This window comes from Curcuma longa, chromosome 4 (genome assembly GCF_044706935.1).
Source record: "Curcuma longa cultivar G26 ecotype Majalengka, Jawa Barat chromosome 4, ITB_CL_G26_1.1, whole genome shotgun sequence".
In the NCBI taxonomy this organism is placed as follows: domain Eukaryota; kingdom Viridiplantae; phylum Streptophyta; class Magnoliopsida; order Zingiberales; family Zingiberaceae; genus Curcuma; species Curcuma longa.
Genome location: NC_133864.1, coordinates 3,366,620 through 3,391,018, shown reverse-complemented (window position 1 = coordinate 3,391,018; position 24,399 = coordinate 3,366,620). Strand labels below are relative to the sequence as shown.

General features: G+C 37.8%; 4 protein-coding genes across 4 annotated transcripts; all 4 read right to left on the bottom strand.

Annotated features, from left to right (window-relative positions):
• Positions 1-223: 223 nt before the first annotated feature.
• On the bottom strand, positions 224-2,402 carry LOC141827836 (protein translation factor SUI1 homolog 2). The gene is made up of 4 exons (XM_074715165.1): positions 2,285-2,402; positions 1,025-1,092; positions 692-897; positions 224-601 (listed from the first exon to the last, which is right to left on the bottom strand). Exons 2-4 carry the CDS (start codon positions 1,059-1,061, stop codon positions 503-505), a joined length of 342 nt encoding a protein of 113 aa, XP_074571266.1. The 5' UTR covers positions 1,062-1,092; positions 2,285-2,402; the 3' UTR covers positions 224-502.
• Positions 2,403-5,391: 2,989 nt separating this feature from the next.
• Positions 5,392-6,273, bottom strand: LOC141826425 (putative CCR4-associated factor 1 homolog 11). Its single transcript, XM_074713666.1, has one exon. It carries the CDS (start codon positions 6,271-6,273, stop codon positions 5,392-5,394), a length of 882 nt encoding a protein of 293 aa, XP_074569767.1.
• Positions 6,274-9,721: 3,448 nt separating this feature from the next.
• LOC141826424 (uncharacterized) lies at positions 9,722-10,207 on the bottom strand. Its single transcript, XM_074713665.1, has one exon. The coding sequence runs from the start codon at positions 10,205-10,207 to the stop codon at positions 9,722-9,724; it is 486 nt and encodes a 161-aa protein (XP_074569766.1).
• Positions 10,208-10,237: 30 nt separating this feature from the next.
• On the bottom strand, positions 10,238-12,208 carry LOC141826421 (uncharacterized). The gene has a single exon (XM_074713663.1). It carries the CDS (start codon positions 12,206-12,208, stop codon positions 10,238-10,240), a length of 1,971 nt encoding a protein of 656 aa, XP_074569764.1.
• Between the last annotated feature and the right edge of the window lie 12,191 nt (positions 12,209-24,399).

Sequence of the window (24,399 nt, the reverse complement as noted above, 5' to 3'; positions counted from 1 at the left end):
TCTGTTGTACCTTTGAATTCCGGCTAGCATCCATTTCTTACACAAGTGATCAGCTGGTGTTCTAGTTTTGAATTCTTGTGCCTTTAATATTAGCAGTAGTAATTAAGATTGATCAGTATTACACTTAAACCATGCACCTAGAATTCACAAATATAACTATTTGGACCAAATCGAACTAGATAAGAAAACTAGTTCACAGAAGTATGCATGTCGCTGTTTAACATGTTAGAAAAATAACCACATGCATAGAAACACCAGCGCCAAAAGTATGAATACAACTTTGAAAGTAAGTCTTATAGCATCTTATTATAGCATGAGATTCATACCAACACCTACGACTCAAACCAACACGGCAACAATCCATCTAAAGAAGGGGCAAGACTCTGGAGTCACAGCAAACTGTGGCCCTAGAATCAGATCACACTGTTTAAAGTACATACAATTTCGTCAAACAGAATATATAGATACCGAGTCTTGATGTGCAGTTTGAGCATTTGGCTACTCAGAAACCATGTATTTTGATGCGCTCCTTCTTCACAATGCCGGCCTGAACCAGGAAAGTCGAAACATTTTTTCGCTGATCACCCTGAAGTTGAATGACCTGTGGCATGCCGTTGAGTATTGCTTTTAGGAGACGAAGATGCAATACGAATGCCATGTGCAAGTAGCTTAGCATAAATACAAAACATACCTGGCCCAGCTCTGGGTCCTGAACCACAGTACCATTACAGCAAAACTCCTTTTTGAGGTCCTTCAAGATTTTGTTATAGCTGAACTCTTTCTTTAGTCCTTGAACAGTTGTCAGGCTCTTTCGGCCATTACGTTGCTGGACGCGGATATGCACGTACTCCTTTGTGCCAGCACCAGAGTCATCAGCATTTGCCTCAGCAAAAGGATCTGTGAAACAAGAACAAGCTTACGATGCATTGTGCATATACTAACTCTACACACAAGATCAATGACTTGCGTAGCAAATTTGTGTAGGCACAAAAAATAAATGAGTGAGAGATCTTAGCAAACATACCGAATGCAGTTGGGGTCTGGATGTCAAGATCAGACATGAACACTTGGTTTTTGCTTTATGTCCTAACACTGAAAGCAAGGTGATCGTGTCATAAATTAATCTTAAAAGTAAAGTGGAACAAAAGGATGAACACTTAATGCAATATTAAAAATGCTAAGAGAGCAATGATTCCAGAAAGTCTTGGATCAACTACAAGCCCACCAAATGTCATCCCAAATATATAAACACCCTATAAAACTAAATTTGACTATAGATGTATCTGATGAAAATCTCAATATGCAAAATTAATACATGAATGGGCAAATTTTGAGTTATAGAATAGACTCCTTGAACAAAGAAATCAAAAGTGGAGAAGTCAAGATATATTATAAAGTGGTTCCTCAAATACAATTATGACCAAAGCTCTGAAATCTATCTCACTCAAGAAATCAGCATGTTAATTATAAACGCTCTACCCAACCAGATCTTCAAAGAGTTTCAGAACGATATCAGTGACGATCATAAGATGATTAGATCAATAAAATTCACAACAAAAGCACATAAGAATCACTTAAGGAATTGGTTTCAGCATGACTAAGCATTGGAAATAAATAATAGGTGGTATCATATGAAGATCATAAGATAATAAGAGCATTAAAATTCCCAATACAACCAAAAAAAAAACTAGCAAGAACAGGTTTCAGATCGTTGGAAAGAATGATACAAGGTTCACATCTGAGGATCACAAGAAATTAGATCATTAAAATTCACGACAAAACCCTAGAAGATTAACCTGTAAGAACTGGTTTAAATAATCAACATAATCAATTTAGGAAAAGAAAACAAAATGTGCTCCCTCTCAAAGGAAAAACAAAGAAGAAACTTTAACAAAAACTAAACGAATCAGCACCAGAATATATAAAAAAAGATCCTCACATGATACACAAGCGATTTATTTATTGCAGAGGGCTGAATCACATATCAAGAACAAACAATACAAAGGATGTATAAGCACGCAAAAAAAAACCCCAAAAAATCAAAATCAAGCGAGCATCAAACTTACCCAGATAAACAAGAGATTTGCTGCAGCGGTCATACTAAATACATCAACCAAGATCTTACCTTTCCTAAATTTTATCTATATTCGAATCAAAATCCCCAAATAAAACGCAAAAGCATCAAGAAACGAGCAGGCTATCGTCGCTTTACCCTAACATCGACAAAAATTCCACGAAAAACGACGAACAAATACAGAGATCCACCAGAGAAAGACGATCTCACCTAGGAGGCGTCGATCGGACCGGATCGCTAACCCTAGACCCTCCTAGATCAAGAAGCCGCGATGGATTCGATGATCTTCTCCAACGCTCTTCGCACACAATAAAAAGGGAGCGGAGAAGAAACGAAGGGCAGAGAGTTAACGAGAAGCCTCTATTTATCGGATATTCGTTTATGCGCCCCTTCCAAACGTCGCGCATAGTCATGTCCGTAGTTTGTGTTTCTAACGGTAGAGATGTGAGAAGAAAAGTGATCAAGGATCAAGATTACGTCGCATAGAGGATTACGTGTGCGGGTTTTCTGAATGCGATTTATGCCTTTCGTGCAGCACATTGTAGATGACGGTGCGAATCTACGGTAAAGATTAGGGACATCTCACGCTCAATATTCGTGCAGTCACGACAGTTTGACATTTTCAATTTTAATAATAATTATTAGATTTTTATAAGGAAACATATATTTTAATATTATAGTGCAAAAAAGTATTTTTTTTTTTTTTGCAGATTATGGTTACTTAAGATTTTCAAAAATTATATTTCCACTTAATTGGATATTAATTAAAATTTAATCAAGTACACAGGAAAAAATATTAGGTAATGTATTATTTAGAATTTCGGTTATAATTCTTAAGAAATAATATATTTTAGCATTTAATTAAATTTTAATTTAAGATTTAACCATGTACTAAACAAATCAATTTTGCTACGTAGGATTATCGAGCTTGAGCAAATCTCCAACAGGTTTGATAATGTTTAAAGCTAAATTTAAATTTTCAAACTTAAATTTTTGCTGTTATAATATTTTTCATTCAAACAAAGTCGAACTTTGTCGTCCCATTTACTGTCGCCGTTAAAAATTTATATCTTGATATTTTTATATATTAAAAATCTATTTTTGCCACTGGAATTATTAAATTCTAGTCAAGCTCAAACATGTTAACACTACAAGTTCAAAGACGAAAAAAATTCCATTTTTGAAGGTTATTTTTTCATCTCTAAAAAAAATTAAAACCGAAAATTCAATCTCAAAATCGGTTTGTGAAAGCCTTAGCTTGTTGTTGATTTTAAAATGGAAATATTTTATTCCTAATTTTAGAGATGGATTATAAAGTTTTATATATTTACTTTTAATTTGATCAATGGTATTAGTTTTAAAATAAATTTTGTCTCTAATTTTATCTTAAATTTATCATTATTCGATTTCGTAATGTACCAAATATAATTTTAATCTGTTTATAAATTTATTTATGATTTTATTTATACATCTATATATAAATTTATTTTTAAATTTATCATTAAATTTATATTATAATTCATTTTCTAATCTACATTTCAAAGGGGGAGAGTCGACAACACTCGTGTTGCACGAACCAAGGGGAATCATAGTTTTTTCTTAATTTTTGAATCTCTTAGTATTCTCATTCAAGGAGATTTTCTGTCTACAATGATGAATTGAGGGTAAAGATTCATAAATTTGATTTATTAATATTGAAAAATAATTAGTTAATTTGGACTAATTACGATTCATTATATAGGTTTAATTGGACTAATTATCTAATTATTTTCCTTGCTCTCCAATTTTGAAAGCACAAATACCATTTTTATATTATAGTTGATTTCAGTTATTTATATAATTGCTCAAAAATTTATTATTTTATTTCATTTATTATTTTATACAAAGAAAATGATATAAATAAATAAGATAAATTTCTTGATTATCCTGTTTATATAAGTGTCTTTTATTATCATGTGACTGAGTGTAGTACATTTTAATGTCTAGGAATTACACTACTAGTGTGTGATATTTGTTTGCATAAGTAATGGTGGTGAAATCTCTATAATATCTTAATTTTACACCATGACGTAGGATGAGAGTCTTACCTTCTATCGATTGAGCAAAATAATTTATTATTCAAATAACTTTTAAACTTCAAACATATTATTTATATTTTAACCTTGTCTAATATTGCAACAAACTAGGACTTCTCGTGCCAAGAGACTCCTTGCCTTTGAAACGCCACCTATTGCCTACTTTTGTTGCTTGGACTTTCACTTGTCAATTTCACTATCAGGACTTCCAATTGCCAAACCACACTGCTAGGACTTTCACTTCCAAAAGTTTTTAATGAACAAAAACACTCCAAATTAGATATTTGAGACAATAATAATTTTGATTAAAGTGTTATAGACTCAATAGTGGCCTCAAATTGTTAAGTGGCTATTGCAAATTCGATATACCTTCATGGACCATTAAGGTACAACGGAGCAGACGACATCTTTGCTCGACACTTGGTGTGCCTCATCTCGATGAGACACCTCATATGCATATAACCTCTTTAGACCGAGCGATCAACAACCAACTTGGATTATAGTGATTTGGAGGTCGAACATTATGCCCAAGCATTAGTTTTGTGTTGTAATGGGTGAAACCCATGTGAGAGGTTAGGAGAGTGATTTAGGATATCAGGAAAGGGCCTTGGTGGTTCAGTTGGAAATAGATTGGGCGATGTGGATTGTGAGGAGTGGTATTGTGAGAAACTCACCTACACGAAATGCATCCACATGCTTTAGTAAATATCATACTTTTGTGCATTTTTATTTATTGGATGATTTAATTTAACAAAGAAATGAAAATTTTGAACTTTAAAATTAATTATTTTATTCAACTTAACAATTGTATATCTAAGAAGAATAGAAGTTTCTTCAGTACATTTTTGAATGAGAAAAATTATTAAGGATTAATTATATATATATATATATATATATATATATATATATTAATACGTGATTAAAATATTAGTGATTAATCAACTTTAATTCATAAACTTTAATGAATTGAATTTATTATATTTATATAAACTTGGATTCCGGTTGACTAATTAAATGCACGACCCAAATTAATTTATTTTGCTATTTTGCCACTCCGATTATAATTACCAATAAAGCATGGCCAATCGTTTACAAAATATATAAAAAAATTATATCAACCAGTCTAGAGAATTAAGAAAATAAATGATAAAAGAAATTTGAAAAAAAAATATAGTCATAAACTACAAGAAAGCAACAAAATATATGCAATTTCTCAACTACAAGAAAGTAACAATCGCTTCGTCAGGGTAGTAGTTCGAGATCGAAAAGTGCTCCTTTATGCTCTGGACGGTTGATGAGATCTGGATTCACACGAGAAGCAATTTGATAGAACACTTGCCATGTTAGTAAACTATCAGAACCGGACTGGTGTCGACAACCCACTGCCCGCTCTACTTGGACGGCGGAGGCTACCTTCTCCAATCCACCATAAAGGCCACGACAATGCTTGCTCAAGTGCTTCACATCGAACACCCTCTCACCAAAGTAGTAGCGGAGAAGGCTCAAGAACTCATGGAGGGCTTGAGGTAACTTACTATCACCGGTGAGCATTTTCACTAGGAAGGCGAAGTCGTAAGCGCCTTGGAAGGTCACCCATGATACAATCGAAAAGTGGCCCAAGGAAAGCAAACCGGAGGCCATGAGGTGCATGGCGAAGCAACGAGAGTCTATGCCCCATGCTTTATTCTTTTGGAAGTCGATGCCATTAGCCTTGAGTAACTCAACAGAAGAGGGAGCGTAGCGGTCGCGGTCGATGTCGAAGTCGCGGAAATTAAATTCCCACACGTAGCGCACAAAAGTTCCATCATTGTAGAGGGTGTAGGGGAGATTACCAGCAGCATCAGAGAGGGTGAGGCCAACTTGGATGATGCGGAGGGCATCGACGTTGGTGCGGATCAAATCGTAACGTTGAGTGACAGTGAGAGTGCAATAGGGATTCTTAGAGGTGACGACGATGCCAGGGTATTCAGTGTCCAATGCGACGAAGGGGTGGAAGGGGAGGGCGGAGCGGATGAGGGAGAACTCCTGATCGAGGTTGTGAGCCCACACGGAGCGAACCTCGACTCTGCTGGCAGGCGAAGAGGAAATTAACATGCTGCTGCCGTTCACACCTGCAGCCACCATGATAATTCGAAATATGGAATTAAGTGGAGCGAGAAGAGATGTTGGGCGATTTGGAGTTGGAGTTGGAGTTGAAGTGATTGTCAGTCAGTGTTTAAATAGAGGAGAGGAGACAACGGAAGAGAGAAATTCGTCAAAAGCAAACAGACTTAAACAGAATTAGTTGCGAATTAATAGGGATATATGGAATTAATTAATTAAATCCAACTGCAAATTAAAATCACTCCGCCGCCTAATCCAAATACGCGACGCGAGATAACAAATAGAATAAGTTAAGTCAAGGATTAATCAATTAATTAATGAATATACAACGCTAGCTGTTCGATATATCGATTATATTCGTTGGAATAAATTAAATAAAAATCACTTCATTGTCTTTTTAATTCTCTTTAATTACGTTTCACCTCTAATTAGTTATTAAATTAAAATCTATTGATTCTATTTATATGCTACATATTTATATAATGTAAATGATGTGAGATCTGTGGGATTAATATTTAATTGGACAAATCAAATTAAATGTTGAACTCAACGTTAATTAATTATTAAATTAAAATCTATCTATTAATTTTATTTCTAACTATACAAATTTAATTCACTTGGGGTCTTTTGGCGACGTAACAAAGTGAACGCATCGCTGAAAGATAATCTATTGGATCATTTTCTGATGCAAAAGAGTAGACACATCGCTAAAAGATAACCAGAACAAAAATGACTCAATCCCTGGGTGACCGGCCCAATGCCACGGAAGTTTCCCACCGACCACTAAAGTAAATCGGGAAGCGCACGCAGCGGCCTACCCAGATGCTCATCATCCTTTGATTACGATCCCATTTGAAGGAAAATTTCTGCAAATATACCATAGTTGAGAGATCGAACCGCGGATACCTAGGTGACAACCTGGATGTCCTACCGCAGCACCATGGCCCCGGGGACAAGATAACCGGAACAAAAGATTTATAGAAGGTAGGTCATTCCGCGAAACATTTCAAACTTTGTCTAAAGTTAACGTTATAAATTTACAATTTTTCACATTATGTATTTATTTTTTTTAAAAAATGTGTTTTAACAAAACTTTTATTTCATTATGGCATGACACAAAATTATTTTTCTTAACGTAAATGTTATGATTTTATAGTTTAATATTTTTATTTATTTTATAATATATAGATATTAATAAAATTATATATTTTTATTATGTTTATAGTATTTATGATAAATATTATAAATAGTTCTATTTTAGTTAGATAGAATATTATAAAAATTTTTGAGATAGAATATATAAAGTAATTAGAAACAAATTACAACACCAATTATTTGGTCAACATAATCTATTTTTAAAAATAAAAAAATTTGCAATTTTCAAAATTAAGTATTTATTTTATAAAAAATTGTGTTTTAACAAAACTTTTATTTCATTATGGCACTTAAAATTATTTTTCTTAACGTAAATGTTATGATTTTATAGTTTAATATTTTTATAATATATAGATATTTATAATGAGATAGATATTTTTAAAATTATTTTTCTTAACGTAAATGTCATGAAAATTTGAGAATTTTTGAAATACTTTTTTGCTGTGCAATTCTCAATTCTGATAAGTATAACGACTTGCTAAATAAGGATTTGGTATAGGATATGAATGATGGTTTTTTTGTTGGAAATATGAATGGAAACAATGAAATGGAAGGATGGAGAAGATCCTCATATGGAGGAGTTTAGTCCCACATTGGTAGTTGAGGGGCAACTTGGTTGGTTTGTATTGTATCACAAGCATTGATGTTGTGAACAAATGCAAGGGGAGAGGCTCTCTCTCATGCGTGGGTGCGCAGGGGGGTGCAAATCCAGGACTCGGATTGCACTGCCCGCAAGGTAATTTATGTGCGAGCGTGACCTACGCGCGTCGAATGTCGGATCGATTAGGGCAGAATTTGCCCAAGTGGATCAACCAACATTTTGGATCTCGTTCCATTTTGGTAACGGACGAGTTAATGACTTGACGTTGAAACGACCGAGTATTATTACTGACGTTTCAAATCAGGCCATTAATCCATTAATTGTATCATTAATCTACCATTAATATCCAATTAATGGGAGGTATGCTGCGAGGTTATAAAAGAGGAAGCAACGGGAGACCACAGAGGGAGAATTCTCGATCCCTCGCTTCTCTTTCCTCTACTTCCCCATGTGATAGCCTACGGGTGTAATCAGTTCGCCGGTGACGATCTGTGCTTGATTGTTTTTCAGTTTTGTCGTTGTATCCTGGGAAACAGACATCCGTCTTTACCTCTAAGCACCGTCGGAGGGGACAAATCTGTTTTAAGGAAACTACGTTGAACGCAGGCCTCGACCACTCAACACTCGGCTCTCGGCAGTTGGGCACTCGGCTCTCGGCAGTCGGGCACTCGGCAACTCGACTCTCGGCCTCTTGCCTCTCGGCGTCTCGGCAATCGCCACTCGGCCCTTGGCCTCTTGGCACTTGGCGTCTCAGTAGTCGCCTCTCGGCACTCAGTGTCTCGGCAGTCGCCACTCGGCCTCTCGGCACTCAGTGTCTCGGCATTCGCCACTTAGCTCTCGGCCACTCGGCTCAGCATCTCGGTGACTCGGCTCGGCATCTCGGCGACTCGTCTCGGCAGTCGGCCACTAGGCTCGACAACTCGGCTCTCGGCTCGGCAGTCAGCTCACGACTTGGCACTCGGTAGTCGACCACTCGACACTCGGCAGTCGACCACTCGGCACTCGGCACTCGGCACTCGACACTCAGCACTCGGCACTCAGCACTCGGCTTGGCAACTCGGCCACTCGGCTCGGTAGTCGACGACTCGGCCACACTGCTCTCTCCGGCAAAGATTGAATAACATTTTCTCCATTAACTATTTCAACAATTATATTTTAATCAAAGTGGTATAACATGAATTGCTTTTCTATTATTTATTTTTTAAACTTACATACTTTTATTTTTTTAGACTTGCACACTATTATAGAAATTGTTTACGGCTCTTTTATGATTTTGGCTTTTATGCTGCACTTTATTACTATTATGTCGAGATATGCATGTTAAGACTAGGAATATTTAGATATGACAATTTTCAAATATGCATATATACATATATGTATTTAAAATTTATGAATTGTAATAATTGATGGCGTTTAGAATTGATATTTAAAGCCGATATATTAGTCGTACATTGTTTTGAAATTGTTGGTTGCAAACTTCAATTAAAAATATATTGTTGTAATATGTAACCGAATATTATATACATATTAAATTAATATTTTAGTAATTTATTGCCCAATTTAATACATTATTTTAAAGGATTGTTGGCTATATGGTCAGGGGCGGAGCCAAGATTCTTCCGAAGGGTGGGCCAAATTTTTTTTAACAAATTGATAAAAAATAATAAATATATTTAGATTATAATAAAAAGTAAACAATTATCTAAGAAATGCTTAAAGATCAGCTCTTCGTGTCTTCAAATTCTTGAAGTCTTGAATTATATCATCATAAACATATTTCTCTACAATTCCACCTTCTATGTATACAAACAAACTATTGCTAAGAAACCCATCTTCCATCTTACTGCATAATCTTGTCTTAATAATCTTCAAAGCAGAAAATGCTCGCTCAGCACTAGCTGTGGAAACTGGAAGAGTAACAAGTAGATGAAGCAATCTGTCAACCAAGTTATAAGCAGTATGTCTACTAGTTTCAACCAAACATCGACACAACTCTGTAATTGTCCCAATCTTTCTCAACTCAGCATCTTGAGAAATATCCAAAACAAAATGATTCAACTGATTCTCTAGCACATACCTATCTTGTAGGCTGAAATCCTCTGGATAGTATTTTTCCACCATTTTGCATATCTCTCCAGCATTAAAGGATCTAAACTCATTTCTCGGAACTAAAGTAGCCATAATAGATAAAAGATCCATTACCTTCTCATTGAACTTGTAATTCAATTCCTATAACTGAGTATCTATTGTAACCAAGAAAACTTCAATTCGAAAGAATCGTTCATTGGTAAAATGATCAGGCTGCCGACGTGCACGTCCACCACGTAGAATATAAGTTTGTTCCATATCTGGAACATCAATGTCATGCTCTTCACAGAACTCTTTAACTTTCATGAAAAAATAGTTCCATCCATCTTCCCTCATATTTTGGAGAAGTTGCTTTGTAGATGCTACTATACGAATAGCATTTACTATATCCTGTGTCTTCGTTTGTAATGCTTGACAAAGCATATCTGTAATTCCCAATACTTCCTTCATCAAGCACAAGATAAACACAAACTCAAAAGACACAAGATAACCAAAAGCAGTATCTCCATCAGCACGAATTGAACCAGATGATCCATCAGCAGCAATATTTTGAAGAACAGAACTTACTGCATTAAACATATTCATAAGGCTAGAAATAGAATTTAGGTGAGAACCCCACCTAGTGTCACCTGGTCGTTGGAGTGAACCAACCTGATTTGCTCCTTGACCTGTTTCAAGTTCACCAATAGCTAATAAGTGAGCTAGCTCAATTACTTGAGAGTCTCGGAGTTCATCATGACGTTTTGCAGATGAGTCCACAGTGTTCACAATGAACAAAAGTTTCTGAAAAAACTGACACACTGGAACCACATCATTTGAAGCAGCAACTAGAGCAAGCTGTAAACGGTGAGCATAACAATGCACATAATAAGCATAAGGACATTCTCTGAGAAAAAGAGCTTGCAATCCATTCAATTCTCCCTTCATATTACTGCTCCCATCATATCCTTGACCTCGAAGATTCTTAATATCCAAAGAATGATTGCGTAGAACAGAACATAATTCATCCTTCAACGTCATAGCTTTAGTGTTTTTGACATGTATTACATCAAAAAACCTTTCCTGCAAAACTCCAGCTCCATCAACAAATCTAAGCACTAAAGCCATTTGCTCTCTTTTTGCAACATCACAAGTTTCATCAACAATGATAGAGAACTTAGAGTCTCCAATTTCATCTCGGATATGCTTACGTACTGCAACAACATAAATACTCAAAATTTCTTTTTGAATATCAGGCGAAGTGTATTTAGAATTACCTGGAGCATTTTCCATGACAACCTTTTCAACTTCAGGATTGAATTCAGCCAAAAGTTTCACTAACTGCAGAAAATTCCCCCGATTCCTTGACTGAATTGACTCATTATGACCTCGAAAAGCACAACCTTGAAAAGTAAGCCATCTGACAGCAGCAACTGAAACTTTTAACCTTAAGCGATTCTTTTCTCTTTCTTCATTGGTGTGCACATTGATGATGTTTTCCACATGCCCAGATTGGTTCAACAAATCCTGACAAGATCTCAAAGCATTGTTATGATCAGAACAAGGACTAGAGCCAACATGAGTTAGAAATGCACATTTCTTTCCATTACACACTCTTTTCCAATCAGAATAACCTTGTACAGTGAAGACATCAAATCCAGATCTCTTATTCAAATTGCTACTAAAAAGAAAGCAAACAAAGCAATAGACACAATCTTTGCTCACAGAATATTCCAACCAAGATGGATATTGCTTAAACCATGAATATTGAAACCTGCGTTTATGCCCTGGTGGACCAGATGGTTTATACTCATCCAATTGTGGTTGCATAGGACCTAATTTCAAGTAAGCCCTGCGAACTTCATCCCTTTGATTTATTGGATATTCCCAAATTTGTGGTCTTAGTCCAGGATCTCTTTCTAGAAATTCAATTCCTCTAAATATCACTTCACCTCTGTTGGATACTTCTTCTTGTTTTTCTGGATTCTCAGTATCAATATTTGATGGTGAAATAATGGGAGAAACTTCATCAGACTCGTGCACTTGAGGAAAAGAAGCATCTACTTGTTCTTCTGAGTCCATCTCATCTCTTTTTCTCTTGAAAAATGAATGCAGAGTTTTATTCTTCCCCATCATCTAATTCTGAAAAAGAAAAGAAGCAAGAAATATACAAACACAAAAATCCCAACCAATCATCTGGAATGACCCAAATGCCAACCAATTCAACATCAACCAACCAATCCAACAAAACCAAAAATTCCAACATCAACAGATCAATTCCACAACCAAATTCAATCCATCAACATATCCCAACAGCCATGAACTAATCCCAACCAAACAAGAATCTAATAGAGCATCAACCCTAAACATAATCAAACACCCACGATCAGATCACCATCCAATAGATCAATCCAAGAAACTAATAAATTAGCAACCTAATAAAATAGTAATTCTAAACAAACAGACTCAATTAACCATAATAAAGCTTACCTTAGTTTGAACCCTAATACAACTTAGATTCCAGTTCTGTTTCCTCCTCCCTGCCGATCCAAAGAAAACTTATGATCCGTGCCCTAGCATTTAGCTTATCCCTAATCACGCTCTGCCGCGATTCCTCCGATCACAATCTTCACCTATCGATCTTCCAAATCGATCTGTAAACTCCATCAAATTTAGAAATCCAAAAATCCAACACAACAACAACAACCCAAATTAAACAGGATCTCACCTTGGTCCCTTTTCTCGCTGGTGAAGGAGGCGACAACTCTCTGGGCTGCGAACAGTGAGATCCAGAGCGCGAAGACGGCGACGGTCGGGGCGATCGCGGGGAAGGGAGATGCGATGTGAGTAGGCAGGGGAGAGGAGAGGGCGTCCGTCCGTTTGTTCGCGAACCCTAGCGTGACGGCGGCAGGAGGCTCTGCTTCATGGAGAACGACGACAGAGAATCACCGTGGTCGTCGCTCAAGGAGAAGGGAGAGTTGCAGCAGAGGGAGACCTCACGCCGATTGCGATTTCGGGCGGAAGAAGAAAAGGAAATGCTGCGTTGCGAAGGGGAAGAGCCGAATCGCGGTTCGGGAGAGGAAAAGTTGCGGCTTTACAAATTCCTAACAGGTTAACGGGGTTTAAACTCGAATTCCATTAATCCTATTTTTTTCCCGTATTTTACAAAGACTGGGCCATGGCCCAGCTTGGTCCACCAGTAGCTCCACCACTGTATATGGTTGCATATAATAATAATTTTAGCAAAATAAATTATATGTAATGCATATGGCAATTTTATTAATATTAATATTTGCCTATAATGCATACAATATTGCTGAATTAAAGTTTGTATGTGAACATAATTTTTATAAATTATTTAATATTTAAAAGTTAAAGAATGATAGATTTGTTGATCACCAAAGTGGTCAAATCTGTAAATTATTTAATACCAAATTATATAATTATATTTCAATTACACATTGATTTTGATGCTATATAAGATATGATAAATTGATTTATGGGTCAATTGAAGTTCATTGTTGTAAGGCATTTATTGATCACTCAAAGGTTGATTAATTGTTCTTATAATTAATGGACATGATTGTTGGTAGTGTTTGTGCACTATTAGTTTTATTTATATATTCAATGATAATAAGTATTTCTAATTAGTGCATATGCCATTACTAAATATTGTTAAATCTATTAGTATCATTAGAATTATTGTTGTATGTTGATGTATTGCTCAAAGGAGAACATTAATATACATAGAATGTTTATTTATTGTCTAAATTAATTTTATATATTAATTTATGACTCAAAGTATTAATGTTAAGCATGTGTTAATTGCAGTACGTGTTTCTATTTCTTTACATTCACATGCTACATTTGTTCCAGTTTTTAATGGGCTGAATTTCTTTGATTAGAGTGAACAAGTCTAATTTTACCTTGGTGTATTGGATCTTGATTTGACACTCCAAGTAGAGAAACTTGCCATTATTACTGATGCTAGTGGCAATAAAGAAAGAGCTCATTATAAGGCTTGGGAAAGGTCAAACAGACTTAGCCTGAAGTTTATGAGAATGCAAAATGATTGGCTCTATGGGCTCTCACTAACATTTAGTTGATGTGGTTTTTGTAAATTACAAGACCTTGATTTGTTGATCCTGTTACATATGGGAATTTTATTTGAGGGGGTTCTTATTCGACATTTATCATATCAGGTGGGTATTCTTGTACTTGATCAATACAAGTCTTTTCATAGTAGATGATTTAGTACAAATCTGTTATTAATTATCCTGTTGCTATCCTTATTATGAAATCTAATTGAAACTGAGCTAATTATTTTAAAAATTTATGCATGTAAAAGAGATAATTTATTTTAAAATTAAAAAATAAAATTAATAAATTATATTTATTAATTTAATAAATTATTTTATTAAAATAATTATTTTAATATATTATTTTATTAATATATATAAATTTACATAAAATTTTAATGAATTATTTTATTAAAATAAAATAATTTAGTGTTCAAAGTAGAGATCAAGGTATACCTTCGAGACAAAGCATCTGCAACAATATTTTCCATACCTCGTTTATACTTGATCACATAAGAAAATGACTTATGAACTCCACCCATTTTGCATGACATCTATTCAATTTACTTTAGCTCTTCAAATGCTTAACGATTCATGATTAGTGTAAATGACAAATTGTCACGCCCCGAGAGACGATCGTCTGAAAAATTTTGGCAGCATCTCCTCTGTAACAATTCAACTTTCCCTGAATATAGACCCACACGATCATCTACAATCCAACATATGTAAATACAAGACTAAACTACATAAATTAGGGCCCACACGGCCACAACTACATACCCAAACATACATCAACTATAGCAACTGCCACTACAACAAATCCACATACAACAACGAAAATGCTAAAGCACATCGATAGTGCAAACAACAAAAATCCAACAACAAACTCCAAAAACCACACATTGAAACGATCCACAACCACACTACTAAATAAAATCCGAAAACCATACGTAATCCAAACTGTTACTTTTCCTGCTGTGAGATGGGGGCAGTCCAGTAGAACTCCAAGCTTCAAGCAACATCCTTGTCTACTACCTGAGGAGATAGAAAAACCCCAAGGTCTGGGTAGTGAGTATAAAATACTCAGTGGGTACTAGAATGAAAGTGCACAACATAACAAGGTATTAAAGGAATATAAGCATGGGTATCAAGGGTATATAGTCTCAATATGAACAAGGTCAACATATACGTACAACTAACAGGTATCATATGATAATGTAAGTCATGTCACACAAATGCAATAATCATATAACAACAAGTGCACAACCACAATTATATAACAGGAAGTGCATCAACTATAAATGCAATAAACAACTAACAACAAATGCATGCATGGTCACTGTCTGCACTCGCCACCCTCAATCACTCACCCAGTGTAGTGACTAAGGTGCACGACAGGACAACTGCACACCCTCCAACAACAGATCACTACATGTGAGTGGAGAGCAGAAAATATCACTGTCTGCAATCAACATCCCCAGACACCCACATTGTGTAGTGAACTGGGGTGCACGACAGGAATCATCCACTCCAATAACAGACCACTATACACAAGGGGGAGGGGCAGTATTGCAGGTGAGCTATCTAGCTAGTCATAGTAGCACCCACACTGTGCAGTGTTATAATGCTCTCACCCACACAGGTAGTAAGAGTTAACAACAACAACATGATGCTATGATGCATATTTCAACAGATAACTACTACACTTACCAAGATATACACAACATCAATCAACCAAGTCATCACATGTGACTGTATTTATAGCAACAAGATTATATTAAGGTCAACGGTAAGTGTCAAGTAACAAATCAAGCAACAAATGTAATAAGAATAGCAACAAGATAATCATGCACTAAGAAAAGACCTGTGTTGACCAAGCACAGGAGTACCCATGTAGTGTGACACACGTCAAAATCAAAACCTCTCTGTATAATAGGATCCACAAATCAAGGTCTTGCAGATTACAACATATAACACCCACTAAGTATAATAATATATTAAATTCTATGTTAAAGTAAACCCCAATCGAATCTCACATCTCAACCAAATTTTAAACCAACCAAATTAACACCAGTTGATGTGGACCAAGGAGGGGATACAAGCTTACAAGACAAAGCCAAGTAGGAAGAGGCAATGAAGGGAATGGGAGGACCCATGGCAAGATCCAAGACTAAGAGAATGAAGCAAGCTTTGGAAGCCTTAATAATGGAGCTCAAGGAAAAGGAGGATCAATGCACAATGGAGGCAACAACTAAATGGATCACATTCATTCAACTTTAAAGTTAAATTGAGCTAACATGAAGACAAAACTTGAAGGCCCAAATCTACATGATCCAAGATGCATTCAAGGGCTACAATTGCCCAATTTTCATAGGTATTTTTGGGGAAATTTTCTGAAGTGACTTTTGATGTCTTTTGGTGAGTTTTTAATACTTTTTGGAAGTTCCTAAGCTAGTATTAGGGAATTGTGGGAAATAAATGTCATGCATGCATGCATGCATGATAATGGTGCATAATTAGTGCCTAGTGGGTCTTAGTGGATATTAAAAGCTTAGTGAGAAGTGTGGTAGAGGTTAATGTTTCAACCTCCACTAAGTCTATATATAGGAGAACTCTTGTATGGCTAAGGCATGTTGAGTTTGAATGAAATCAGAGTTTTCTCCATTGTGAGAGCTTCCTTTGGTTCTTAGGCAAAGAACTAATCTTGATCTTATAAAGGCAACTTGTGGCGATCAAAACCCCCATGACTTATCACTCACCTTCTCATCTTTCTTGAGTGTGGCATCAATATCCTTCCCTACATCTGAATATTAAGACGATCCGTTCCAAGGTGCTTATCCCCAGTTAATTTAAACTTAAGTTAATCCTATTCACAACTAATCACATAAACCTAATTAGACACATTTTACTCTTAATCACTCCTTCAATCGGATCAAGAGTTAACCCAAATCAATTAGAACTCATGCCAACCAATCCCTGCTCAACTTTCAAACCCTAATAGGACCATAAATCCTATTAAACAGATAAATCAAATACTAACTCTATTAAACTCATTAATTTAATTAATTAATCACTAATTAAACCATTCATTAACTTAATCAACTATTAATTAAGCCATCCAAAATTAATGAACCTATGGTTATCTTCTTTCTTTGCTCCTACTTCCACGTATTAGGTTATCATCCCCAAACCGATCACCGTCTGCTACATTCGACAACCACAACCAACCCCAAATTCCAATAGAACAGATAAATCAAATCGATCTGTTGGACAGAGACCAATGGTAAACCCTAATTGCATCAACACTTCGACAGATCAATTCATTCTACAAACTTTTATCAACAATCAAATCATACATTACATTTATGTTTGCCGGATTTCTACACAACACCTTCTAACTCATTGTTGTTGCCTCCAATTTTAGGTATGGATGTCAATATGGTTATGCTAATTTTGTGAGAGTAATTGTAGTAACCCAATAAAGTTTTTATACTATACTAAATTCTATTCCAACACTACTAATTTTCTACATATCAGGCTACGCTGTTGTAGGCAATATCAACTAACATGTAGATGACCCCTAGGCAAGGCCTAACAACATGTGTGCTACATCACATTCGCACTTACTAACATGCAGCCAATTGCACATTTGATTTTGGCATACAGATAATAGTAAAAGTTTGTTCCACCAAGCATGGAAGAACAAAAGGGGATGCTTTTATCTATTTATTTTATAAAAATATGAAATAAAATTGTTAGTAGTAGTCTTAGAGCCAATTATGTGATGATTGACTAGGGACTTTTGTATCATATTATATTATTAATAAAGGCAAGCTTTTTGGTTATTATACTTACTTTGTGTTTGTGCCTAATAACTAAGTATAATAATGTCCTTGGGTAACTAGTTCTAATCTATATCATATCGATTGTTTGAATCGAAAGTGAGATGATATAGAGAATACTACCCTTAATCATTCCTAGTCAAGCATTAATATTCAGGGACGATGTTAATGCGTTGAGGCTAGCATGTAGGTCAACTAAATGACTTGATCTAACAAGTCATGGATATGGGATATCAAGTTGACACATGTGTATATATTAGAGAATGTATACTGAATTGACCTGCCATGAGAAAGTTTCATGGATCATTATATGAGTGTAATAAACTTTCTCATGTGACTATTGGTATGAATAATCCTTAGACCTGAAGTCACTATGGTTCCCTACATAAGGAGTTATGTACTTTGGTATCAACAAATGTCACCCGTAACAGGATGGACTATATAAAGGCGATCACTAGGTATGTAACAAATTATGCGAAGGGATGTGAGTGATGTAGATGGGATCTATCCCTCCCATATAATGGGAGTGATTTCTTATAACCTCTTGATAAAGTAGGACCGCGAAATGCATAACCATGCTCAAATGAGTCAATATGAGATATTAAGCTCATTTACTTGAGCGAGTCTACTTGGGGATCAAGAAACATAAAGATTGATAAGAGGATGACATGGTCTATGCCTCATTAATCAATCTAGATATCGAGGATAGAAGAACATGGACATACATTATCATAGTCATGGAGGTTATGTCGGATCTCGACATTCTTGTCACTTGGGTAGCAATGATGCATTGATAGATGTCGCCCATTGCTTATGTTTCTAAAATGAGTTTTAGAAACATTGCCAACGTTACAAGAAACTATTGGGTCACACACAAATAACACTCTATTTGGAGATGGATTCATTTTAGTTTGAGTAAAAGAACAATCAAGCTTATTGGATGGCTTAGACTTGAGTTAGACTCAATTTCGTTGAATTTGAGTTAGACTCAAATTAAACCAAGATGAATTTTGATTCATCATGCATGATTAATGTGGATTAATTATGCAATAAAGAAGAGGAAGTTACATGCATGGAAGTTATCATGCATGAGTTAAATTTGAATTAGACTCAAATTGAATCAAATTGGATTTGATTCATCATACATGATTAATGTGGATTAATCATGCAATGAAGAGGAGGACATGCATGAGAGTTATCATGCTTGATTAATAGGATTAATCATGCATTGATAAGGAATACCAAAAGCCTAAAAACCTTTGGCATTCATGGCATGAGTATAAAAGAGTGTTCTCTTGCAAAAACTCTTGGTTGGTTCATTTTTCTTCCTCCTTCCCTTATTGTGCATGAAATTCCTCTTCCCCCTCTTGGCCAAAATCCATAAAGGTTGCTAGTACAACCACTTTTCTCCAATAGTGAGTTTGTGTGGATAGACATAGAGGCACGGACACTTGAACGTGCTAGAGATCTGACGATATTTGGATGAGTGGGTAAGCGAAGGGCACTCATCAAAGGTGAATTCTATTAGATAAAAATTTTGTAGCTTTTAACTTGTATGAATCTTTCACTTGGATCGTTCGAGGGATCCTAATTTCCGCTACGATTTTGTTTTTAATGCATAGGATTCCCAACAACATTTACCTACCCTAGCTTTATGGACAACTCTGACCTTTATCAAGCATGCACAACACCTAATAGGAACTAGAACAGCCAACCCAGACTAAGAGCTCTTTCACTTCTTTTTTTTTGCAGAAAAGTGAAAGAGCTCTTAGAATGGGTTGGCTACTGCGTGCACTTCCTGATTTACCCTGATGACCGGTGGGAAACTTTCGTGGGGCCGGGTCGGTCACTCTCAGAGATAGTCAATGAGGCTAACTGAGATTTATCATTTTGTGAAAGAGCTCATAGTCAGTCAGAGAGCTTCTCTCTAGGTTTCCAGCCAAACCCTGCACCAATGAGGTGAGTGTCGGTGAGCAAAGGATACAGTTTCAAGCGGTGGTGAGTAATAGGGTTATTGGCTACCCGTGTGAGGTGACAGAGACGCTGATGACTTCGTCGGAACCCCTCTGGCTCTAGGCAAATCACCAGGTTGCACTGGACGGGAGCTATTAAGGAAGTGCATCTTCCCCTTCTCGTGTGGAAGCTGCCTTCAGTTTGCAAACGTCGGTTGGCCATCGGCGAGGGGAAGGGTGGGTAGAAGTCAAACGTCTTTGACAGGTGCACTGCGCCAGTTTGTTCTTCTTCTGGTGTCTCTTTTGTGGGTGACATATTGGTGACGGCTGTGCATGGAGTAACTGGTGAATTGCGACGGGCGTAAGGGTCTTCTTGTGTAGAAGGGAGCTATGGTGGGGACGGGATTTACCGGCGCCCCTCGTGGACGCTAAGGTCCTTGAGGAAGCCACTGGTACTGGGCTATCAAGTCAAGAAGAACGACTGTTGCTGGAGATGACGACGGAGTGTGCATACTGTTTCTATCATTGACGTTTACTTGGAGCCGTTCTAGAGGCGGGCTCGACAACTTGTACAGGGCCAATCAGACTACACGGTAACGCTGACTTGGAGGTTCTACTTCCCGAGGTAAGAAGGTAAGGTGGTGCATTTGAATTTAAGGCATGTGGATTAGGTAAACGGATTCTCTGCACGGCTCTGGAATGAGATCCGCAACCTGGTAACTTACTACAACACTCTACAAGCATAAAACGCCTGCGTGGCAATCTTCCATGTGGACTTCCTATCTTTGACACAACACCATGACTAGTTTGACTCACTGTTAGTGGCTGCGGTTGGTTGACTAGGAGAGTGTGGAATGGCTCTCATGTGTTAACACTATTCTTCGTTCCCATGTCTACTCATGGCGGGTAAAGCACCGATAAAATCGCGTCGGGGTCGGCGTTGGCTACCCCTACCAATTGGAGTTGGACTTCCTTCGGACACGGGATTGGCAATGCAGCGATGCGCCGAGCCACCGTGGGTCAGCAATCACAATTAGAAGTGGCCGGCAAGGCCGCAGGAACCAGTGGGTCAATGGCTGACCACACACCTTCTATCCCGGCGGGGCAAAAGACACCAGAGCAGGGCCCAGTTGATGAAGTTGATCGACTGCTGACAGTCAACCAGAATCTTGCTTCACGTCAAGCATTGACGAGACCGCTGACAGGCAACCAGAATCTTGCTTCACGTTAAGGATCGGTGAGATGGTCTGAACTATTATCACGAAACCATGTCTATGCGAAGAATACGACATTGCATTTTCTGGCATAGGAAGGAAACATAGCTACGCTCACGATGGCAGATCAAGAATCGCTGGGTGACACGGTGGGATTTTGCTTGGTTGGCTGATTTTTGGGTCGTTTCCCCGGCTAAAAGGCAGTCTCAGCACTCACAGGGCGATGGGACATGCCACACAAGATGCTCACCCATGACTCAGCTTGGTTAGTCTTCAAATTCCCGGATACACAAAGTTGCAACGCTGTATTGAAGGGAGGCTCGTATATCACCTTTGGCTGTCCACTATACCTGAAAGAGATGCCCGGCATGCTTCACATTTGAGTCTGCGATCCACAATCAGATACCGCTATGATGCAAATCTCTGGCTTACTGATCGACTGTTGGTTGGTGATGGGACTCAATAAGATCACCTCCATCATCGGCAACCCGCTGTATACTAACAGATTCACTAGAGCACGGGAGCGAATTAACTATGCGCATGTTCTGGTGGAAGTGGATATCACCAGGGCGCCGCCTCAATCCTTAACTATTACCCTCCCTGATGGAAGAGTTGTGGATCTACAAATTTGATTTGAATCTGTGCTGAGACTTTGCACTGAATGTCGCCAGTTGGCCCATTACCATCAACACTGCCCCGAGGAAAGGTGACAATGCCTCCGAACCGGCCAACACACTGAAGAAGACAGATACACTTTCGGCAGGAATTGGAGCACCGATAACTTTGCCTAATCAACACACAAATCAGGGCAGCAAACGGAAATTGGTTATGGAATCTAGCCTAGGTGCACGACAAGTTAGTTCTGACACTGGCACGCTGTTAACGGATTCTGATACTCCCCTGCGAAATTCCACACTGAGCACCTCCATGGTGGACGGCAAGGCAGCAACCCTTGGGAAACAATTGGGCAAGCAGCAGAAACACATCCACTCAGCTGCTGCAAAGTAGCCATGAACGTCACACATATCTACATCTACTAATCTGAACTCGTCAAAGTGTCAGCTACAAAGGGCTCAGATATTGAGACTTACTGGTTCAAAGGGAATGACTGCAAACCGAAGATCTACGGTGCCCCTTCGCCCCCTAGCAAATGGAGACACTGCTTCTACCACAACCATGGCACCAGATCATCCTCAATCTCCGCCTAGCACAACTGCACTGTCTGATACCGGGAAACTGGTCACTCCTCGTGTTACAACTCATCGGCCAAACATCAGGTTTTTGTTCGAGTCAGACACTGATTGCAAGAGACCATTAGCGCTTAGACAACCACAACCACCTAGTTCACCTGCGCAATCACCATCAACAGTCGCAAATCCTCCCCTCAGATCTCCACCCTCCTGTCTCAGAAATACCCAGTGTGCCAAACTGCATGACAAAGGGAGTAAGGGACTTTGCCGACCTAACTCATCTTGCACTAGATCAGAGGGAGGCACGAAAGGTTTAGACGGGCACGGGTTGTGTTCACAAAATCAGTTTTTGGTGTTAGAAGGGTTCCTCCCTGAAACTGATACCTTCATCACTGAAACTGGCACTAAAATGGTTACTGATGGATGTCGATCAGTTAGGAAGCAACAAAATCATTCTTCACATGTCAGGCCTACACTTCCAAGTCAGCAAATGCAGAGCCATAAGTCTGAACCCACGCTGGATCTTTTCGCCCCCCTGAATCAATGCAATTGCTTTAAGCTGACCACTACCTTATTTCCTCAAACTGAACAGCCTGTGCATGTGGGCACAACCCCATGTTCAACTTCAGTTTCTGATACTGATCAACAGATACATAAGGGCACATACTTGAACTTTGTCTCTGCAGTAGCAACCTCTATAAATACAGTCCAAGTTCCTGAAAGACATCATTTCAACTCTCCTGGTATGCAGAGCCAACTGAAACACCAATTTGATAACAATGGCACGCAGTCTCATAGCATTTTGGCACGTTCTCAGGCAATTACAACTCAAGCATTGGACGAACTAACTCCTATTCCTACACATGAGGTGGAACAGACTCTTCAGCACTATGGTAGTATTGCAAAACAGCATACAATTATGAGACCTGATACCCCACAACAATTTGTACAGGATACCTGTGCATCATTTGCAACTGCACAGTCTGATACTGCATAGTTACAATTAAACTCAGTGTGCATCACTTCTGTTGCAACCTCTGATTTGGACACAATCCAAACTTTTCACTCCATGGGCAATGCAACCAAATAGCAAGCTATTACCTGTCTTGCAACTGATACAAAACTGCATCAGCCTGCTGGCTATCCTGAAACTGATACACAACTGCTTCAGATCACTACAGCTCCTTCTGTTGTTGATAATGCACAGCCACAAACTGCCTTATTGGTCATTGCAGATACACCAATTGTAACCCCATTTTTTGATTTTCCTCAAGCCCAGACACTTGACCAAACTGGCAGAATCACAAATCAGCCACTACTTGCTTGTTATAGTCATGCCCAGCAGCAGCAAATGTCAATTCCTGAACTATCTGATACTGATCATGCACACACATAGCCAATCTCACTAAATAAACTAGTTGAAGTTGTAGCAGCTGCACTATCAGTTACTGGTCAGCATGGAGCCCCCATACAGCTACATTAGGCCTCAACTACCCCTGCATTGCAATTGCACAGTCTGGCACAACACAGCAAGTTCAGGGCTTAGAATTCTCAGAAACTGATATTGGTCAGACTGGCTCAGCACATGTTTTGTTTACAAAAGCACATCAAAACCAGACATTTGGAAAGGGCACACTACCAGACAATCGGCCATAGCAGCAACAAAATACTGGGACTGACACAAAATTTGGTTTTTTGGACCAACAACAGCAGAGCAACATCATGGCACAACCATCTTAGAAAACAGGCTCTCTATTCTCATGTTTTTTTTTTGCAGTTCAAAAGACATTGAAGCTAGCATGATGCAACTAGCAAGCTCAGAATCAATCGTAGATGGACCAACATTTAGTCCGATATTTCATCATCAGCCAGTCTCAAGGAAAGAGTCTCTTCGAGGACATAGGCTATCTTTTAAACTTTGAGATTAATTCTCATATTTGAAGTTAGTCCAAGAAGTTCAGTCCAGTCAATTTATTGGTGTCCAAAATTGAGCGCAAATTCAAGGAAGACATTCTGATTCTTTTAACCTAGAAATACACAATTGAGC

What these genes read in the sequence shown, in the direction of transcription:
- LOC141826425 (XM_074713666.1), bottom strand. Translation starts at nt 6,273, where the DNA reads ATGGTGGCTGCAGGTGTGAACGGCAGCAGCATGTTAATTTCCTCTTCG.
- LOC141826421 (XM_074713663.1), bottom strand. Translation starts at nt 12,208, where the DNA reads ATGGGGAAGAATAAAACTCTGCATTCATTTTTCAAGAGAAAAAGAGAT.
- LOC141826424 (XM_074713665.1), bottom strand. Translation starts at nt 10,207, where the DNA reads ATGGATCTTTTATCTATTATGGCTACTTTAGTTCCGAGAAATGAGTTT.
- LOC141827836 (XM_074715165.1), bottom strand. Translation starts at nt 1,061, where the DNA reads ATGTCTGATCTTGACATCCAGACCCCAACTGCATTCG. An exon ending in CCAGACCCCAACTGCATTCG is followed by an intron (nt 898 to 1,024) that starts GTATGTTTGCTA and finishes CTTGTTTCACAG; the next exon opens with ATCCTTTTGCTGAGGCAAAT. An exon ending in AGGACCCAGAGCTGGGCCAG is followed by an intron (nt 602 to 691) that starts GTATGTTTTGTA and finishes GGCATGCCACAG; the next exon opens with GTCATTCAACTTCAGGGTGA.